Source organism: Caretta caretta, chromosome 7 (genome assembly GCF_965140235.1).
Source record: "Caretta caretta isolate rCarCar2 chromosome 7, rCarCar1.hap1, whole genome shotgun sequence".
NCBI classification, from domain to species: Eukaryota; Metazoa; Chordata; order Testudines; family Cheloniidae; genus Caretta; species Caretta caretta.
Window position 1 is genome coordinate 74,671,366 of NC_134212.1, and position 19,475 is coordinate 74,690,840.

At 39.6% G+C, this 19,475-nt stretch overlaps 1 protein-coding gene across 9 annotated transcripts in view; it reads left to right on the forward strand.

The window, feature by feature from the left end:
* GRID1 (glutamate ionotropic receptor delta type subunit 1) overlaps positions 1-19,475 on the forward strand; it is an 828,929-nt gene that overhangs the window by 795,555 nt on the left and 13,899 nt on the right. For 4 of the 9 annotated variants that reach the window (XM_048856783.2, XM_075130805.1, XM_075130804.1 and 1 more), the window contains 3 exons: positions 4,476-4,642; positions 6,420-6,660; positions 17,493-17,528. In XM_048856783.2, the coding sequence (XP_048712740.2) occupies positions 4,476-4,642; positions 6,420-6,660; positions 17,493-17,528 (444 nt within the window). Of the gene's footprint in view, positions 1-4,475; positions 4,643-6,419; positions 6,661-6,884; positions 14,785-17,492; positions 17,529-19,475 lie in introns of those variants that run through there. The other 5 variants (XM_075130807.1, XM_048856782.2, XM_048856781.2 and 2 more) reach the window with 5 other exon arrangements.

The window sequence follows — 19,475 nt, forward strand, 5'->3', positions numbered from 1 at the left end:
AATATTTGGTCACACAGGAAGCTTTTTATGTAATATAAATACTAAGAGAAAGGAATCTCCCTTCTTTAAAGAAGCAAATATTATGAAAGTAGAGGAAACGGCAGAAAAGAAAATCATCTCCATGGAAAAAAGATCTTTGGGACCTCTCTCTTTGGCAATCAGAGAAAGAAAACAATCTTACCTCCTCCAGGATTTCTGGAGGTTGAGAAGTGTGCATAATTAAGGGTTTATAACTCAGACTTCTGTTTATGCTAAAATCCTGAGGATTTCAGAGAAATAATGATATACAGTTCTGATGGCACTGGGCAGAATTGGGTATATCACAAAAATATATAACTGATACACAAAGGCCTGGTGGACTTTATTTACTGTTTCATAGTCTCAGATCATCATCAGGATAGCAATATCATAAACGGCAGAGAGAGACTGACCTTGTCAAAAGGCTTCCCACCAACTGTAACTCAGTAGTGGGAAGCTTCTCTGGGCAAAATAGAGATCCAGGGCAGCTTGGGTAATAGAGGCCATAGCTGCATGATTTTTCAGACATTGCCTTGTAATGGAAATGGAATGCCTGAGGAAGTTAATGTTTCCCCAAGCAGCCCTGAGACAAATAAGAGTATGCTAGTATAGAAATTGGCTCTGCTCCCCTTCTGAAGACTGGAAGCTCAAGACAGCTGTCTGCAGATCAACTCTGAAGCAACAAATACTTACAGATGTGAAAACTAGAAGAAAACAAGACCGACATAACCTGTCTCAGAGTCCATCTCCTATGAGTCCCATCTCTCCATTAGCACTAAGCCTGTTTTTTGCCTTATTTAGGGTGACCAGATGTCCCATTTTTAAAGGGACAGTCCCATTTTTTGGGGAACTTTTTCTTATATATGCACTTATTACCCCCACCTATTACTCACCCCCTATCCCATTTTTTCACAATTGCTATCTGGTCACCCTGGCCTTATTGCTCTACACACTTTGACTAAATTCTGTGTTGGGGATACCAAATGATTTCATAGCAGTTCCTTCTGGCCTCTTGTGTAATTGTACGTATATGCAGCAGAATTGCATCTTTATAATGCAGGTGCATTATTTATTATGGAGCTTAGGCTTAAAAATATACAAATAGGCTGTTATGTATAACAGTGGACGTGGTTAGAAAAGATGCATATTGCCCTGAACCAGAAATCCTGTCAGATCGATCACAGATATGGAAGTATGGTCCTACAATGGACACTCCCGCTAACATGAAATTGGAATAGTCAAGAAAGAGACAAGCATATTCACAGGTAGGACAGAGACTGATATGAACAGATTTGCAACTAACTCCAATGGTTGGGGGTAGAGGATCATTCAGTACACACATAGATGGCTGTACATGTTTGAAGAAACAGACTTTTATGTTTCCAGCCATATGGGATAACTGCGTCCTTGATTCCTGCCCCATTCACATCAAACTCTCTCTGCCCACTTGGAATGTAGACAGATGGGCCTGAAATGTCAGGCATACTAATATGTTGAGGGGTTGTTTTGGTGTGGTATAATACCTCAGAGATGCCTTTTTAGGAATTGGCATTTTCTGGACTGTTTTTAATAATAGTAATAATAATAATAATTAATAATTATGTGTCACTCTCTGGCTTAATTCACGATGCTGGCACATGTCCTTCCTATTTGCCTAGCCCAAGTGGTATTTGGAACTGTAAAAATACTTTGTACTAATACAGCAAGAGTCATCCTAGCCTCTCAAAGCATGTTACATGAATGAATTATTTTAGCCTACTGAACATATGCATTTGTTATTTTGCTGCCTTACTGTAGTTGTTTGGTGTGATGGGATATACTGTTTGTCTGGGGCTGATTTTCTGGCCTGAGATAATGTGCTAAGAGGTAGGGGTATATGGGCAGATGAGAAGTAGCTGGAGTCCATCAGCGTTCCAGGAAACTAGCCTGGAACATATAAGAGGAGGAGAAAGAACAAGACATGGGCTGCCTTTGGGGAATGGCTGTAATGGAAAGCCACACAAGCCATGCTGAAGGAAGCCAGCTGCCTGCCAAGGAAATCCTTCTAAAAACAATTGATGCAGTTTATTTAAACCCTAAAGAAAGGGACTTTGGGATTCCTGCCCCTCTTTCCAGGGGGCTTTTGGGATTTTTGTGTGTCTTGACCCAGAAGAGGGGGAACAGTGGGACTTGGTTTGGGGTGTTTTGGTTTGGGGTGAATATTAGCAAGAACTGTTTCTTTTCCTTTCTGGTTGTTTGGGTTCTTGTCACTGGAGGGCCACTCACCCACATTTGGTTTCTTGTTCTTTTTGAATAGCCATCAAGGAGTTCAGTGTACTGTGATCATTAAGCACCAAGCATGCTAAAGGGAAATGGGTTTAATTCCCTAGCCCAGACTCCAGCAGGCAGCAGCTGATATAAAACAACTGAGAGAGTCTTGTCTTCTAGGTCAATCTTACAAGGAGATGGAAAAGAACCACTGGGAACTGCTTATGGTCAGAAATGAGGCCGCTAGTTGAGAGTGCTTGAGGATTTAATCTTGTAAACAAATATATGTAGAATGTCAGCTTCCTTCCTTGCCAACTCTTTTTTACTTGATGAGAAAAGACAAATCACCCAAACTTAAAAAAATTAAGTCTTGGAAGCCTGCATCTATGATTACTCATTTATTTGCATCAGATTCTCCAGCCCATCTGTTCCACTGTGCTTTGTATGTTCACTCGAGACTTAAAAAACGTATTACTTAAATACATTAGGAAATCAATTATTACTTTAACCAAGCAAAGTAATGACTTTTTTTATTAAAATCCCCATCCAGAGACATTTCTTACATCTTATGTTAAGTAAAGTAATTTACATTCATCATGTGCAGTGCACTCAGACATTAGTTTGAATCCAATTAAGGCTGACATTTGAGGACAGCTGTATAGGTGTGCACTAAAATAAGTCAATATTGGTCACAAATAAAGCTAGTGGGAGAATCTGGTGACTCTTCCGTGCTAAGGGAGAAAATTGGTCTCTAAAATTTGAATCCTACCTTTTGTTGCTGTCAAGGTTCCTCCCCCACTCTGAACTCTAGGGTACAGATGTGGGGACCTGCATGAAAAACCTCCTAAGCTTATCTTTACCAGCTTAGGTCAAAACTTCCCCAAGGTACAAAATATTCCACCCGTTGTCCTTGGACTGGCCGCTACCACCACCAAACTAATACTGGTTACTGGGGAAGAGCTGTTTGGACGCGTCCTTCCCCCCAAAATACTTCCCAAAACCTTGCACCCCACTTCCTGGACAAGGTTTGGTAAAAAGCCTCACCAATTTGCCTAGGTGACTACAGACCCAGACCCTTGGATCTTAAGAACAATGAACAATCCTCCAAACACTTGCACCCCCCCTTTCCTGGGAAATGTTGGATAAAAAGCCTCACCAATTTGCATAGGTGACCACAGACCCAAATCCTTGGATCTGAGAACAATGAAAAAGCATTCAGTTTTCTTACAAGAAGACTTTTAATAAAAATAGAAGTAAATAGAAATAAAGAAATCCCCCTGTAAAATCAGGATGGTAGATATCTTGCAGGGTAATTAGATTCAAAAACATAGAGAACCCCTCTAGGCAAAACCTTAAGTTACAAAAAAGATACACAGACAGAAATAGTTATTCTATTCAGCATAATTCTTTTCTCAGCCATTTAAAGAAATCATAATCTAACACATACCTCGCTAGATTACTTACTAAAAGTTCTAAGACTCCATTCCTGGTCTATCCCCGGTAAAGACCAGCATATAGACAGACACACAGACCCTTTGTTTCTCTCCCTCCTCCCAGCTTGTCTCCTCATTGGTCATTTTGGTCAGGTGCCAGCGAGGTTACCTTTAGCTTCTTAACCCTTTACAGGTGAGAGGAGCTTTCCCCTGGCCAGGAAGGATTTCAAAGGGGTTTACCCTTCCCTTTATATTTATGACAGTTGCAGATTAGAGTAGCTCTTTTCAAAGGGTTTTTTTTTTGCTTTTGGTAACTACCATTTTGGTGACCGTGACTGCTAGAACATACCATAGTGCTTACAGTGTGTCTACCCAGGTGTGTAACTGTGTAGAAGTGGAAGAAGTAATATGCTTTCACTAATCCTAGGGAAACCATATCAAATAATATAATTTAAAGTGATATCTTTTAAGTTATAATTATTTAACAGACCCATGTGAGGCCTGAAGTTAGTCATGTCACACACAAAAAGTCTCGCACCCAGCCTTCTGCACCTCTCTGGCTCATGGAAACAATGGGAGTGCTCGAAGGTGGGTGTGAAGTAGACGAGGAACTGTTGTGGGGGCTTTAGAAGTGTCTGAAGATGTGAGAGGTCTAAAATGTTGTTATGAACTAACAAAATGCCAGCACTAGTCAATGAAAGGCTCAGCATGACTTTAAGACCCATTTAAGCCCTCGATCAACTATATAATTTAGTTCTATTTGTGGTGCATTTGCAGGCAAAGAAAGGCAACTATGCTTTTTTGTGGGATGTAACAGTTGTGGAATATGCAGCCTTGACAGATGATGAGTGTTCTGTGACCGTCATTGGAAACCGCATCAGTAGTAAAGGGTATGGGATCGCACTCCAGCATGGCAGCCCCTACAGGGATCTCTTCTCCCAAAGGTAATGCAAAACCATGCTTATTTCATAGGATTCCTCTCTGCACCAACAAATCTCGTGTTCACAGCTGATTAACTTTGGCAATGTGTGTTTATTAAATGAATCTCTATCTTTTGAAATCAGTTGTTTGAATTAAGAAAAGGAGTACTAGTGGCACCTTAGAGACTAACCAATTCTCTTCCTTTAGGGCTTAGGGCAGAGGGGTGGGGAACAACCTCAACAAAGCTGCTACTTCCTCTCCTGTGCATGTGGTCAGGGGGTAGGTTGGAGGGAGCTGGAAATGCATGGAACATTGGCTGTGCTCCCAACGCTCCGGGCAGCCCATGGTGTGCCTGATACATTCCCCAGAGCAGTGGGTTAACTGGGAAGGAGACTGTAACTCTCTGAGTCACAATCTGCTTCCCAGGCTGCTTTTGGGGCAGTGAAACTCAGGGCTTGTGTCAAAGCCACAATTTCGTCTTTAGACGGGGGGAGCATTGATCCATATGAGAAAAGCAATGCTGTCTATTATGTATCATTATAGAATAGGCAGATAATAGGAATTGAGTGATTGCATGGGTTCAGAAAGATAGTGACTCTACTCCGTCTATCACAATTCAGTGATCCCAGTCTATCAGAATCTTTTAAAAGTATACATATATACTTTCCCCTTATGCTAAAGCAAACATCTGCCCGGTGATGTAGATACATGCAGCCTTAGTAGAAAGTGGCTGAGCACAGAGCTACATGCAAAAAGCCAAGGCAAACTTTCTGTTTGTGTGCATTATTCTTTAGGAAGCGGTAAAACACCAGCTGCAGTCCGCCTGAATTCTCGTGATAACCAGAGACAAAGTTGCCTCGAAAGGAAAGCTTGTTATTAAATAGCAAAGGCAGTTATCAAACTAGACCCAAAATGAATCATTCATGGAGAGAGGGGACACTTCACAAATGGGAAACAATGATTAATTAGTAATTGTTAACACACTACTTCAAGAGTAAAGTAATAGCATTGTAATAAAATACTTTTGAATGAGCTGCATTTGCTGTAGCTCAAAGCAGAAATAGGCAACTCTATTGCTGCTTAAACCAATTTGTATTAAGTACTGTGCAAATGGTTGCATGCTTGATTCAAATATAATTTGAAATTATTATGATGGACCATGTATGGGTGGGAGAGTTGAATCTTTCATGAGCTGTTTCTTCTTCAATAACCATTACAATCTACTGGAAATCTGACCAAAGCCAAAATTTTAAGTGAAGCCCTAGCTAAAGCTTTGCTGATTAAGAGCAGTTTTTAAAGTCACACTTATTTCTAAAGCTGATCTGTGAAGTCTTGTGGCTGCTCTGGACTGGAATATACAGTATGAAGTTTGGTATAAAAGAGTAGCTAGTTTCACCCCTTCCCAGGGGGATGTTTTTTGGATGAAATTACATTTGACTAGGAGATATTCATCAAACTTGTTACTTACTGAAAGTTATGCTTGTGAAAGTGGCACTCTCACAACCACTTCAGTGCTTAAGGAAAATGTACAGTGAATATTTGATATGCAGGAAATCTACCTCACTGATTTATTATGGACAGAGAGCAAGAAAGTCCTGCAACCATAGCATTACACCGGTCCTGCTGGAGATGCTCTGCCCTAAAGACAGAATTCCACTGAATAACACTGAATTCCTGTCGAAAGATAATTTCTGCAGCCCAATCATAATATCAGGATTCCAGGGCTGCAGAGTTGCTGATAAATGCATACACAATATACAGAAATAAACTGAAATAATGGCTGTTTTAAAATTTCTGCAGGATCTTAGAATTACAAGACACTGGAGACTTGGATGTACTCAAACAGAAATGGTGGCCGCGGATGGGACGTTGTGACCTGAACAGCCACACCAATGCACAGACAGATGGCAAGGCACTGAAGCTTCACAGTTTTGCAGGCGTCTTCTGCATTTTAGCAGTAGGCCTTCTTCTTGCGTGTTTGGTGGCAGCGCTGGAGTTGTGGTGGAACAGCAACCGTTGTCATCAAGAAACTCCAAAAGAGGTCCATAACTTTTATTCTTATCACAATTAAGAGTAGAAAACACAAAATACAGAGAGCAAATGGAAGCTGTGGGATTTTAGGTGCTCTCGTACCAATACACTCACTTTGTTTTGATTGGAGATACTAAATTATTTCATGAAGTTTATGATTTTTTTTAAATGTGACTTTCATGGAAGGTGCCAAATTGACAGCCCTGGAGACTAAAGTCCTCTATTTATTTATAGAGCAGTTACAGCATGGGCAGCAGCAGTGCAAACTTCCCTACGTTGTCCCACCAATGTGCCTCAACCCTGACCTGGAGAGACCAGCTTTAGGGGTAAGAGAGTAGCTGAGACACCATGCCCTTGGCCTCTCTGCTAAGACTGATAGCAAGGATACTAATTGGCACCAACTGATGTTTTTGTGATTTGGATCCTTGTCTAGTGGGCTGTGACCCAGCTCATTCAACATAACTGCCATCAGATGGCAACAATTTTTGGTTACAACCAATCTAGATCAAATTGGAGCAGGTGACTTAGTGATTAAAAGTTAATGATCCCATTATTAATACATTACGCTAGGCAGCCACCAACACTGTTTAACAACTTTACTTTTGGAACCTTTAAAAAAAATTAATGACTTTTCTGAGCAAATGCCTTTCATATAAAATATTTTACCTAGAACAATACCATTTGGAATGACTTGTTTGCAAAAATTTTCTTGCAACAGTACAAACTAACTAATAGTAACATTATGGTAGACTAAACAGTCCATATGCAGAGCTATCTTGCATGAAGCATGTATTTATTTGCATCAATTAAAAAGTGTAACAAGCTAACCTCTGGGAATTTTTTAAACATTGAGACACTTGCAGATTCTTACATTTTGAACAGATATTTGTTACAGGCAAGCTGTATCACTGCTGGAAAAGAATACAAAGCCCATCAATTCCAATCTTAATTTCTAGGAGTATTACAATAATTGACACGCCTACCACACATAAACAATTGTGGCATATGGAATCTGAAAATATATGTTGCAGTCTGTAATGTTATCAAATATTTGTCACTAAGATTCCATTCTCTGTGTTCCCTCTTCACCCATTTTAATTCATCCGCAAAGTGTTCAGTGATAAACATCCATATCATGCTTGTGGGACAAACCTGTGAAGTCACTTGCACACAACTCCACGATGTATATTGCTGAAAGGGAGCCTTTTGATAATGGAAATTTTGTATCCATTTTGCTTAGCACAGTATAGCATTTGGAGAGCATACACAGTGAGGACAAATAGCTTTGCCTATAAAGACAGATGCATTTATATTTTTGATGCACGGCTTTAGCCTTTCCCTTAGTACACTGTAGACCTCATCCCCACTAGAACTGTGGAGGGCTACTCCACAATAAGGCCCATACCCTGTAAGGGAGCTCTATGCAGGGGGACCTCCTCACCTTTGCAGAATACCTTGCAGGATCATGGACAAAGGTGGTAACTATTCAAAGTCCACTAATATTAGCCATATTTGGGTGTGATGTACTCTGGGTGTATTCTCCTTTCAATGCTCAGGGAGTCCAATGCATACATCTTTGCAGACTTAAATGAGCATATACCCAAAAATCAGAGACAAAAACAGAAAAGGTAAAGTAAGCGTTAGATAAGGTCAGTCACTGATTTAGTTCAAGATATCCCAAGCTCTATTTTATTTCTATTTCCCATTCCTTGGGGAAGGATCTGTGTCTCTTATCTTTAATGTTCTGCTTCCTTTGCTCCTGCTTCACCTTATTTTCTTTTTCTTTTTCTGTGTCTAACTGGAATTCTTACAGCTTTCATCATTCCCCTATCCCACTTTTCTTAATCAGAAATACAATGCTTTAGGCTTTTACTGTTCTAAATTATGGCCGCCCTTAACTTTCTTTCTTGGAATGCTCAGGGTCTTAACATTCCCACATAAAAATCTCTAAAATACTTCAGCAGACTCAAAGAACAGATGGATGTATGGTACAGCTTTACTCCAGGAAGATCACTCATCTGTGGGAATAAGCAAATGTGTGGGAGTAAGTGGTTTCAAGTCTGAGCCAAAAGCACTTCCAAGGTAGAGGTAAACAAGACAAATTAAACTAAGACAAGACACAGGAGAACAGGTCAAGAAAGTGAGGGTGTGTGTGGAGAGACTGGGAAAGGGAACAAGGAGGGTGCAGTCCTGCAAGAAGCTGGTTTTAATTTTAGCAGAGAGAGGGTACTGCATGGACAAAATGTGGGAGACTTTTCCAGATGCAGGTGGCAGAATGGATGAAGGTACAAAGTTGAGAATGGGAGAAGGAGATGAAGGAATCAGTAATGAAAGGTCTTGGAGAAGTATAAGGAGCAGGCATGAGGTAGAAGGAAATGAAAATAGTGATTATGTAAGGCCCTAAGAAGAGTACAAGGAGCTTGAATTTAATGAAATAAAATGCAGGAAGCCAGTAAAGTGGTTCAAGGAGATGGCATAAAAAGGTCAGAGCAACCAGAGAGGAAGATGACTTTAGCAGGCACTCAGATACCATACTTCTCATTATTGTATAAATTCCCAGATGGATTAGGTAGAAGGAGCATTTGGATGCACTAGAAGGTGAAGTGAGAAATAGGATTGATGAAGAGGTGTAGGTTCCTGTAGTCAAGGTGAGAAATGTCCACCAAGGATGCAAGTGCAAGTAGTTGGGATATTGAAAAGAGAATATTCTGATAATGTTAAATAGAAAAATGTTTCAGCGTTATGAAGGGACAGGATATGGGGGAGGAGGAGAAAGAGCATTTCTATGGTGCCAATCACTGTAAAGTATAAACACATAGATTACAGAAAACAGTGAAATCTGTCCCACTGGTGCAGTCAATATACCATCCAATTCTGTAGTTTAATTAACGGCTTCTAACTTTGAACACACTGCTGGATTTTTCTTCTCTTCTGCTTTTTGGAAGGCTTTGGCAAAGACATGTGACTTGCAATGTGAGCTGAAAATGGTGAGAGTTAGATTTTTCTGGATCACCCTTGGAAGAGTGTTCCAGAGTCTCGTATGAGCGTAAGTACACACAAATGGTCATACTGGGTCAGACCGATGGTCCAGCTAGGCCAGTATCCTGTCTTCTGACAGTGCCCAATGCCAGAGGCTTCTGTGGTAATGAACAGAAGAGGGCAATTACGAAGTGATCCATCTCCTGTCATCCAGTCCCAACATCTTGCAGTCAGAGGCCTAGGGACCCCCTGTGCATGGCCACTGATGGACTTATCTTCCATAAATGTATCTAATTCTTTTTTGAATTCAGTATTAGTTTTGGCTTTCACAACATACAGAGGCAACGAGTTCCACAGGTTGACTATGCTATGTGTGAAGAAGTACTTCCTTTTAAACCAGTAAAATAAAGAGTGAAAAATCCGAACTAATGACCGCTTTGGACTTTCAGTTAGACTATTCTCTATCCCTTTTGAAAAACAGAGCAGTTGAAGAGGGTTAGTCTCTGGTTCCCTGAAGATTATACTTGGCTCTGCTAGCCATAGGGTACTGGGCAATGAGTTTCCCTGGCTTGTCAAACAAAAGAGGCAATCCTTTGGATAGTATGACCGTATCTCATTAATGGGTTTGTAAATCAGTTCTAGACACTTGTAGTGAATCCAGGATTAAATCAGTTCTTGTTGAAAAGCACTGGCATAACATGAATGGTATGATCCACTCAGTAGACGGAACTCTACACCAACTCCTGCTTCTTTGTGAACTTCTTATCTTGGCCCAGGAAGAGGGAAATATTCTAAAGGTGACAAGTGCACAAACCACTTTTGCTAATTCACCAGAGGAATGGATGGAGTCTTCTTACTACCTGGAGAGGGGAGAGATCACTTTTAGTAACTGCTGCAGTTTGTGCTTCCAGAGTCAGTACCGAGTCCAGCATGACCCGAAGGCTGTGTGTTATCTTGACTTCAGCTGAGGATGAAGTACTGATATTTGCCAGTTCCTCAAAGCATTTTCCTCTTCCACTTAGAATCACATTGGTGTTTTCTGGGTCAGGTGAGCCCGTTGTTCTTCATGTACATTGGAGCAATCAAGTACTCAGATATTTAAATGGTATAAATTATTATAGAGAGAAGGTGGGTTAAGTAATACCTTTTAGTGGACCAACTTCTGCTGGTGAGAGGGACAAGCTTTTGAGCTTTCACAGAGCTCTTCTTCAGGTCACCTTGTCTCTCTAATATCTGGGAACCAACATGACTACAACACAGCATACATAAATAATTAATGTACTGGTAACACAAACTGGTTTGTGGAAAGGAAGACTTGCCTATGATGATATTAGAAAAAAAATTATATTTGCACCACAATGCCAGAATCTTCCAGTAGGATGCACATTTATTGTCTATTAATGCTCAAAAGACATTTAGAAACATTTAAATGGCCTTGATTACTTCTAACTTTGGGGAAATTATATTTGATCTTCCTTCAGTGACTAGATTTTCTACAATTTATAGACAATCTCTTCTAACTTTGACTAGATTTTCTGCAATGTATTGTTCCAATTATTTTCAGTGGCCAGTCCTCTGATCCTGGTCATGAATATCAGAGCACTTCCACAAATCTTCAGATGCATCATAACTTGGCCCATTAAACAGAAGTGTGTATTTTGCACCAGTGATATTAGGCTGTTTCTTACTGATCCACAATAGTTTATACGTAATATTTTGGATACTAATATTGTCTTTAGAAGCTTTTTAGTCAGTAAAATGAGTGAAAAATCCAAACTAATGACCATTTTGGACTTTAAACTAGATTATTCTCTGTCCCTTTTGAATAACTGAGCAAGTAATGTATTGGTCCCCGACCTCTAAAGTGTGTCTGTCAGTGTGGTCTACATTATAAATTAATCACTTGCATATATTGAAAACAGAGTCTCTCTCTCATAGTAAAAGAAATTCAGAAAATGAATAGTGTCTCTGTGATGGGGTCCCCAGGGTGCCACCTGGCTTTTGGGACTGTTGAGCCCTCCAAACCCACCAACCTGGGTTGGCCCTCACACTGTGATGCTAATGTCAAGTTGCAAAACCTTGACAGGCACTGCCCTTTACACAGACATACACAGGCATGGACACCCCCAACTTTGATACATGAATGATTTCCCAGTCACTCATGAACCATTAACAGGGAAGCTGCAGTCAATTCCCCCCAGCTCCCCAGCCTCGCACCCCAGAACTGTACTGTCTTGCACTGGGTCAGAAGCCTGACCAGTGTAATTTCGTTATTTAGTTCACCACTTCTTCATAGGAAAGTGGATGTGCACCAGCCTTTGTAACCTGAGCTGAGATTTCCTAAGCACTTTACACAAACTCACTTATAAGGATACAACATTAAAATATGTTTATTAAATACAGAAAGATAGCTTTTAAGTGATTATAAGGGGTAGGCATAATGGTCAAAGATAGTTAACTTAAGAAAATAAAAAGTAAACATGTTTGCTAAATCCTAAACTTTTAGTCTAACCAAGAGTTGAATCAAGCAGCTTTTCTCATCCTGACAGATGGCACAAGCAGGTTTCAGTTCCCCAATACACAGGCTGAACTCCCTTTCCAGCCTGGAACCAAACTTTCTTAGTTTAAAGCTTTTGTCTTCCAGATGTGTTCCCAGATGTTGAGATGGGTGGAAGGGGTGGAGACAGGCCAAGTGATGATATCACTTTCCTTCTTTTATACTGTCTTCCAGCTTGCTGGAAAGATCCTTGTTGTCACATGGGGATCAGGCAGTCGCCATTGGTCAAGCAGTCTCCATTGCATACGTGATCTCTCTGAGAAGTCTCTGGGATAGTGGATTCTTTTCTTGATGGGTGTTGATGGGCCATTGACACTGTCTGGCTGTTGCTGGCTACTCCTTTCTTGTAACTCCTTTGTTGTAACTTTGTTGTTGTGGGTGTTCCCAACTTCACAACACATTACAGTAACACATATAGCAATACTTCATAACTTCACGTACAATGATAGTACATACAATCAAAAGGATATTAATGTTCAGCAGATCAAGACTTTTGAAATGATACCTCAAAAGGTATACTTTCTACAAAAATATCATAATATCACAGTGGTGAATATGGTGGTTCCAGGGTGCTAATTTGAGGTACAGAGGGTCAGAGCATCCTAAGTCCAGTAACCTTTTAGTACAATTGCTGCTCATGTCTTTCACAAGCTCAACAAACGAATATAATTTGGGTCAGTCAATTTGTGAGGGCTTTCCCACAACACCGAGTCTTGGCTATTTTTCAATTTATTTGACAGTCTGAAAGATGGTTTCCAAATGCTCACTGCCATTATGACCCAACATGGCTGCTAACTGTAATAGACTTAGCAGGCTCCATCGATACTTTATCAGCTATGTCTTTCTGCCCTCAGCTATCCCCCCAGAAGAACAATTCTCTTGTGCTATCCTCAAAGTCATCAAGCCATTGTAGCCCCCCCTCCCTTTTTTCCATATCGAATGTTACACTCTATATAACTAAAACTTTGAAACTGAGAAGAATAAAAAAGTCAACCATGGAAATCCTGTAAAATTCTCTGTGTGTGCCATCTAATCCCAGAAAACAAATTATGTGACATCTTCACATTAAGGAGAATTAGCAACTTTAGACTAATCATTGACTTTCTTCAGCTATTTACAGAATGATTCCTTTGCCAAGAACTGAAATGTATTGCATCACTTATAGAAGATAAGATTGACACATTGGCCGTTAAGCCACATCTTGCCACTATTACAACTTGCTCATCAAATTTCTCTTTCGATCTTTCCTTATCTAGAATGAAGTGGACTATAAAACATAAATGTATTTAATCTGAAGAGACTGGAACATGACACAAATCACAGTTATAATGCTGGTGTACATGGAACTTTAATGTCCTGCTAGCTAGGAAATTACGTCATTTTCATCTTACTCAATTGCAATTAGATATTGCATCATCTCTCTCCTTTAAGGACCCTAAGGATCTTTCATACCATATATTTGCAATTCTTTAACTATCACAGTGTGAATTAAAGCTGCTTGGTTTATAATTTCTCATCGTTTTAATCAGCCAGTGTAAAATCATTCTACCGAGCAGTCTTTTTCTTTCTCCTGTCCTCAGTGTTCTCCTTCTCCTCTATTTTTCAGATTAAGGAGGCCGACATCTAATGCTCTGTCCACAGCAGGAACAGAATTATACTAACTGACTCATATATTTGTAACAGCATCATGTCATCATTACTGCTTTCACTCTGTTTTCAACAAAATAACTTCAATAGATACTATTGCAACCCCACAAGTCATCACTCTGCAAAACTTTCTAACTGTGCAGGATTGAGGAAGGTGATGAAATTGCCCTGAAATAGTCACAAGTAATTTGGTCTGTGGAGAGGGGATAACAAAAAACAACAACCTATCTCTCTGGACTGGGATGCACAGCCTTATATCTTCTGCCTTAAGTTTCCCTATAGTGCATCATATATCTCTGCTGGATGAGGACACACCTATTTTAACCTACCTCAAAAAATCTGCACTTACAGCTTTAGCTTTTTAGTCTTTCTCTTTGGAATTGGTAAACTGAAACCCACTGTATCTCGGAAATAGAAATATGAGATTATTAATATGATCATAATGGGTCAAAGATGATTACTGCTGAGAATTCTAATCAGGATCAAGTTTACCTCGCCTCAGATCTCCAACAAGATATTATTTCATAGGTCCTGGCACATTTTCCGTATGGTGTCAGCCACCTTTTTGGTTATTAAAGGTTCTTATACTTACACCAATTTTTCTCTTCCTTTATTCTTTCCTGTTCGTACCTTTCTTTTCTTCTCCACTTGCCTTCTTTCTGCTGCTATCTTTTTTCTCTGACTATTTGATTCCCCCTTGGGACAGTTACTTCTGATGGTGAAAGAAAACACAAGATCATTGAACTGACATTTTATTTTCCCTTCATTGTATGTTCTTTATATTTTATGTTGTTTTTTAAATTATTTTTATGTATTTTGACATGTCTGAAATCTTTGTACATTTTTTGCTCAGTTACATATAAATGATCACTTGTTTGTACAACTGTATTGTACTCTACTTTTTCTAAGAATAAATAAAGTTTTTTGAGGGGGAAATTTAAATAATACAAACATTGGCAAAATAGTGCATTGTAATGCCACCCAGAAAACACAGGTTCAAGACTAACTATGAACATAAGAACTGGCAAACTTCACTTAACTAGCAGCTTTAAACCAGCAATGAGGTTTCAGAAGCAACCATCAATCACTCTAGGCTGCAGGGCTTCATGCTGTTGTATGACAAAACACAAAGCTTGAGGGAGGAGGTACAGACCAAAAGAAGAGAAAAAATATCTGTACTCTCCCTTGTACAGATATTGATAAAAACTGAGAAATTATGAATTAAACAGCCTTAATACACTTCTTACTGATTATTTGAACAATTGCAATATAAATGGTCTGAAAACTCACCTCTTTTCTGAGCAGAACCAGATATTCTGCAATACCTAGTCACAGCAAATGGGCTGATCAAAAGCCCATTGAAGTCAATGGGAATCTCACCACTGACCACAATGGTCTTTGGATTGGGCCTTAAGTGACTTGAGGATGACATGTCATTCTTTTGCTTGCTGACACTGGGACCAGAACTGTGCCAGCTACTGTGATATTTAAATATATTTGTTGCTAGCTTAGTACCACTAAGGTTTTCCTGTCCTTTGGGGGCAGCAGTTTCTTGTCTGAGACCCATATTAGGAAATCCTGCTATAAGAGTCCTAGAGGGGTAGTCTAGACTAGAACATGATTTAGCAGCATGTTTCTTAGGAAAAAAAATATCCCTGGACAAAAGTGAGCATAAAACAAGTCCCCTTGGAGTGCGAGGCATGCTGTTAGAAACAACACCATTTAAAGTCTCAGTTCAGCAAGCAACTTGAGTATGTGCTTAACTTTAATTACAGTGTGTTCCCGTTGAGGTCAGTGGGGTTAATCATGTGATTAAAGTTTGGCATGTGCTTAAGTATCTTGCTGAACTTGGGGTTGTAGCTAGTTAGGTTCCTGACACTGTGCGTTGAAGGCCTTTTTTTTGTTGTTGTTGTGTTTTATCTCAGCTCACAGTGGTATTTCCAAGTTGATTGTTTTGACAGTGAATGTTCAATGATAATTAAAACATATATTTGAATCAGAATTTAAAAAATGAAATGTAACAGTGTTTCCCCACATTGAGGTTTGTAAAGCCTGAGGCCTTGATCCAACAAATCATTTAAGCACATACTTAACTTTAAGTGCGTGAGTAGAGTCTTGATTCTGCTGCCATTCAAATCAATGGAAAGGCTCCCATTAACTTTAATGGTGGAGGATCAAGCCTTAGGTTCTTTGAAGTCAGCCTGGATTAATCATGTACTGAAAGGTATGCATGTGCTGCAGTGTTGTGCTGGCAAAAAAAAATGTTATAGTAACACATTTTTAACGTAAATACCTTCAGTATTTTAAAAGCTATTGACAACAGATTACTAAGAGCCACTTAGAAAGTAATCAGGCCCGAAAGGTTGTTTTTGAAAACAACATATTTAGAGCTAGAACTCACTCCCACCAAAAAACAAAATTATTTCCTAGTTCTATTATTATCGTGACCGTTAAATTTCACAAGCATCACCACTAGTAAGAATAATTATATTATACCCGTATATAATTATATTTAGAATTATATAAAACTATAAAATTATATAGATCTCAACTTACTTTCCAGTATCTGAGGTAAGTTATTTTTCCCTATCCTAAACACAGAGAAATACTGAGGAATCTCAAATATTAACATGTCATAATTGTTGGTAAAAGTTGACATATAGGGCCTGATTTTCACAAATTCAGCACCTGCAACGCGGCCAGGTTTCTGAAAGAGCTCAGCTCCCATTTAGGCACTAAATAAGGACCAGATTTTGAGAAGTGTTCAGCACCCAGCAGCTCCCATTGCAACTTTCACTGTGTTGAGCTTTTTTGAAAATCTGTTGGTGCCTAAATGGGAGTGGAGCTGTTTTCAGATGGTGCATGCTGAGCACTTTTGAAAATCTAGCTTTTATTGGAGACCACTATGGACGTTAGGCTAGATTGCCCAGTTCATTGAGATTGATTTGCACTGGATAAGATCAAAGTGACTTACAAGAACTCTGAGATGGCTAGTGAAGTATTCCACGTGTGCAGGGAAACTCTCCATGGGCATAAAGCTGGTGGAAGAGACTCCTCTGTGACCTCTGCCAGCTGCCTTCAATGCTCCCAGCATAATGGGCAAAAGGGGGTGTTTCAGCGGTGGGGCCTGGACAGGATGGAGAGGGTAAGGGGTATGACAGAGCATGGCTTTGCTATTCCAGCTCCTTCACTGGCGCAAGTCAGGATGTACAGGTACAGCCCTAACAGAATGCAGAATCAAGCCCTTTATATGTCAACATCCAATGATTTAGGACATGACCCAAGGCCCCCTGAAGACAATGGAAAGACGCCAATTGATTTCAATGTGTTTTGGATCAGGCCCTTAGTGAATTCAATTTTTTTTTAAATATCAGAATGATGAAAGGGTTACAGAGAGCCAATCAACCTATCTAATCACACTACAGTTTTAGATGGTCTATGTATTGCCTCATGAAAAATAGGCTTTATTGTAGCATGTGACTCTGGCTGCAATGGGGCTATCTTGCTAGAATATGATATACTGTCACCAAAACAAACACCGACGTTAGACATATGGCAGAAAATGTTTATTAAAAAGAGTAAAATATTAAGTACACTATTAGCCTCACTATTTTGATCCATTTTTATTCCCTGTTCTTCTTTCCCTTTCCTATCTGGAGATGGCCAATGAGGTGAGGCTGGGCCTCAGAACTATGGTGAGATTTTATAAAAAAACACATACCAATATTTGATTTATTGTTGAAAGTGCCTGCACAGTTTAGCCCTTGCTAACTTTCTCATCTTCACCTCCTGAAAGCCCCCTTGATCCTAACCTTCCTATTGCTGCAAATGCCTATAGCTACTGTATACATAATGTGAACATAGTAGCTATTTTCTCAACATGCAACTCTCTCTCTCCCAAATAGTCCATTTCAAAAGATATTGGCATGCTCATAAAACACTACTCATTTGATGCTGCATATTCCTGTTGCTTGTGCTGGAAAATGCTTCCATGCACCCTCCTTTTGTGCTGTTTATTTTAACCTCTTGAAGCCTGTGGACGTGTCATATGCCCAATCATTCTTTTTTTATTAGGTTTGATAAGGACTCAGAAGCCTGGTTGCCTCACCATGTGGCTTAAAGGCCCTCTATAGCAGTAACAAATGAGTGCTATGAGACTTCCTTCCTTCCATTTTCTTGGGTTTGACTCTACTATTAGCAACAAAGACCATCAAATATTCTACAGTTACTGCAGTTAGATAATGAGGTGTGGTGTTGAACTTCTGCAAATGGCCACGAGGCATTAGCATGTTCACCAGCAATCACCTCGTTTGTGATGTACTTCCCACATGTACTGTATATTCTGCATGTTTATTAACACAGCACCATACAATATGGATGTTTGTTGATATAGAGACAAATATAAAAAATGGAGCTGGATCTTCAGTGGTTTCAACTGGCAGAACTTCATTGGCTTATTGGCGTTACATTGATTTATACCAATTGAAGATCTGGTATGGTACTTACAGTTTATGGGACTGATCCTACAAACACTGTATGAATAATCTTCAGGACCAGGCCCTCATGACAAAGGCCTAAATGGCAGCAGACAAGGTGGGAAGGGGAAGGGAGGGATATGGATTGCACAAAGTAAGGTCATGAAATTACTTGCTTTTGTAGTGTAGACATTATGTCTATTCTACCTTATTGGGACGTGTTTTTTTAAACTCTTTCTTTATTTCTCTTTAAAATTATTTGTATTAATTTGGTACAGGAGTGTGAGTCAACACTGGAAATGTAAAACGAACAGGAGTACTTGTGGCACCTTAGAGACTAACAAATTTATTTGAGCATAAGCTTTCATGGGCTAAAACCCTCTTCATCGAATGCATGCAGTGGAAAATACAGTAGGAAGATATATATATGTGTGTTCTATATATATATACACAGAGAACATGAAACAATGGGTGTTATCATACACACTATAATGAGAGTGATCAGTTAAGGTGAGCTATTACCAACAGGAGAGAAAAAAACAAACAAAAAAACCCAACCTTTTCTGGTGATAATCAAGATGGGCCATTTCCAGCAGTTGACAAGAATGTGTGAGAAACACCAGGGGGGAAAAATAAACATGGGGAAATAGTTGTACTTTGTGTAACGATACATCCACTCCCAGTCTTTATTCAAGCCTAATTTAATGGTGTCCAGTTTGCAAATTAATTCCAATTCAGCAGTCTCTCATTGGAGTCTATTTTTGATTTTTTTTTGTTGTAATATTGCAACTTTTAGGTCTGTAATCGAGTGACCAAAGAGATTAACGTGTTCTCCGATTGGTTTTTGAATGTTATAATTCTTGACATCTGATTTGTGTCCATTTATGCTTTTACATAGAGACTGTCCGGTTTGGCCAATGTACATGGCAGAGGGGCATTGCTGGCACATGATGGTGTATATCACATTGGTAGATGTGCAGGTGAACGAGCCTCTGATAGTGTGGCTGATGTGATTAGGCCCCATGATGGTGTCCTCTGAATAGATATGGACACAGTTGGCAATGGGTTTTGTTGCAAGGATAGGTTCCTTTTCCATGGGTCTAGATGATGAAGATGTCATCAATGTAGCACAAGTAGAGTAGGGGCATTAGGGGACGGAGCTGAGGA